A 1742-nucleotide genomic window follows, 5' to 3' on the forward strand; every position below is an offset into this window, starting at 1 on the left:
CCCCACACCGCCATAAGAGCAGGATCAATTGCCATTTTAAGGATGTTTTCTCTGAGTAAAGGGAGCTGTGGGTGTCCTTGAGGCTCAGCCWGGTGACCAATGCAAACCCCCACTTTTCTGTCATTCCCTAAATTTTTTCTGCCACTCSTTCATCTGTAAATCAGAGATAATCATCTCATGTACGACCTGAATCGATACCTTCCAAAAGTGACACCTGAAGAAGGAGCATGTCCTTGTTCTGTCCCATTGACAGCATTGATTCCAGGGGTTGTCTTTGTGCCTGATGTGCATCCCCATGGAATTGGGGGAGGTAAAAGGATTGGMGAGAGGTAAAAGGATTTTCCCAGCCCTGGTCGTGCATCAGGATCGGCAAAGAATCCTGGCTGGAGCCCATTAATTCCCCACTCACTGGTGAAAGGGGTGAGGAATGGGCTSCAGGGCTGCCAGGGGCACCACGCCTCGCTGCCCCGTCTGCAGGGACGTCCCTTCCCATCTGCAGTCCTGCCCAACGCTCTTCACATGGATCAGCTCATTCCTGCAGAGCTGCAGGCCTTCCTCTCCCTCCTGCTCCGACTTCCAGACCCCGGGCACYGCCCTGCAGAAAAAATTCCCTGCAGAGAGGAGTCAGAGATGGGATCAGCACAGGGCTCCAGCACCGTCCTGCTGCAGGATTTTCAGGAGTTCCCTGCGAGTGCAATCCCTTCCCACCTTCCTGGAGGAGCAGGTCTGTGTAGATGGTGGCCAGGTGCTCCTGATCCAGGCTGACCCTGAGCTCCGTGTCCTCCACCAGGGCACAGTCCAGCCAGAACTCCTGGCCAAAGAGCAGCTGCTCCAGGCAGCTCCCCACGTACCCTGGAAGTCAAGAGGAGAATCAAGGTCAGTGCCACTTTCCCTGGGCAGCAGGAAGGGTCTGTGGGGATTTCCAAATGGGAGGCAAAAGCYTCTAATTTTGTCTCCAGAATTTCCCAAAAAGAACCATCCTGGGTCTCTCACTGATTTTATAAACATCAATAATGGACTGCAAAATTTTCCAGTTCATATCCTCACTGCCCACCCTGAACAGGACACTCCTTTAGAGTCAGACAGTTCTTTCTCCAAAAATCCTGCTCACACTGTCTGTTAAACCTTGGACACGTTACCTAAAGTCAGATACGTGGAGAACTTCCAGACTTCCTCCAGGGTTTTGAAGGTGAGGAGGAAGCGATCCTCGTGTGCCTGCACACAGACCAGCCTGGCTGACAGCTCCTGCACGGGAGGAAAGGAGCATCAGGGGACAGAGCTGGAGCCCTGAAATCCAGCAGGGAWGGGGAGTTCAGCCCAGGCATCGTCTCTGTAGCTGGGATTTGTTTCTATAAAACCCAGCCTGAGAGCTCTGTGCCTGTCCAGAGCTGTCACCTCCTCCAGGGACRTGGATTTGGTGATCCCAGCCCTGTGAATTCCTGGTTATTTAGGCTCAGATCCCCCAAAATGACACGGGGTTCAGCTTTCCCTCTCATTTTCCACCAGTTCATCTCCCCCATCATCCCAGTCCCCTCCTGCAGTGGCCTTGCAGGAACTTCCCAGCTGGGTTTGGTGTCCCAGCACACATCCCACCATTCCAGGAGTGTTCCAGCAGGCTGGGATGGGGTTTCTACCTTGAACAGGGCACAGACACCTCTGTCATCGCTCTCCAGGGCCCACAGCTTCCTCCTGGCAGCTTCCTGCAGCTGGGAATTGCAGCCCCGGCAGGAGCGGCTCTCCAC

General features: G+C 54.3%; 1 protein-coding gene across 1 annotated transcript in view; it reads right to left on the minus strand.

The window, feature by feature from the left end:
• The window catches only part of SH3TC2 (SH3 domain and tetratricopeptide repeats 2), a 14017-nt gene that overhangs the window by 9338 nt on the left and 2937 nt on the right, over positions 1-1742 (minus strand). Inside the window, exons 2-5 of the mRNA XM_057382969.1 lie at positions 1635-1736; positions 1140-1245; positions 709-852; positions 410-611 (exon numbers count right to left, since the gene is read on the minus strand). Of these exons, the coding sequence (XP_057238952.1) occupies positions 410-611; positions 709-852; positions 1140-1245; positions 1635-1736 (554 nt within the window). The remainder of the gene's footprint in view (positions 1-409; positions 612-708; positions 853-1139; positions 1246-1634; positions 1737-1742) is intronic.

The sequence above is a fragment of the Malurus melanocephalus genome, unplaced genomic scaffold, assembly GCF_030028575.1.
Source record: "Malurus melanocephalus ecotype Western Australia unplaced genomic scaffold, MMel_1.1 scaffold_594, whole genome shotgun sequence".
In the NCBI taxonomy this organism is placed as follows: domain Eukaryota; kingdom Metazoa; phylum Chordata; class Aves; order Passeriformes; family Maluridae; genus Malurus; species Malurus melanocephalus.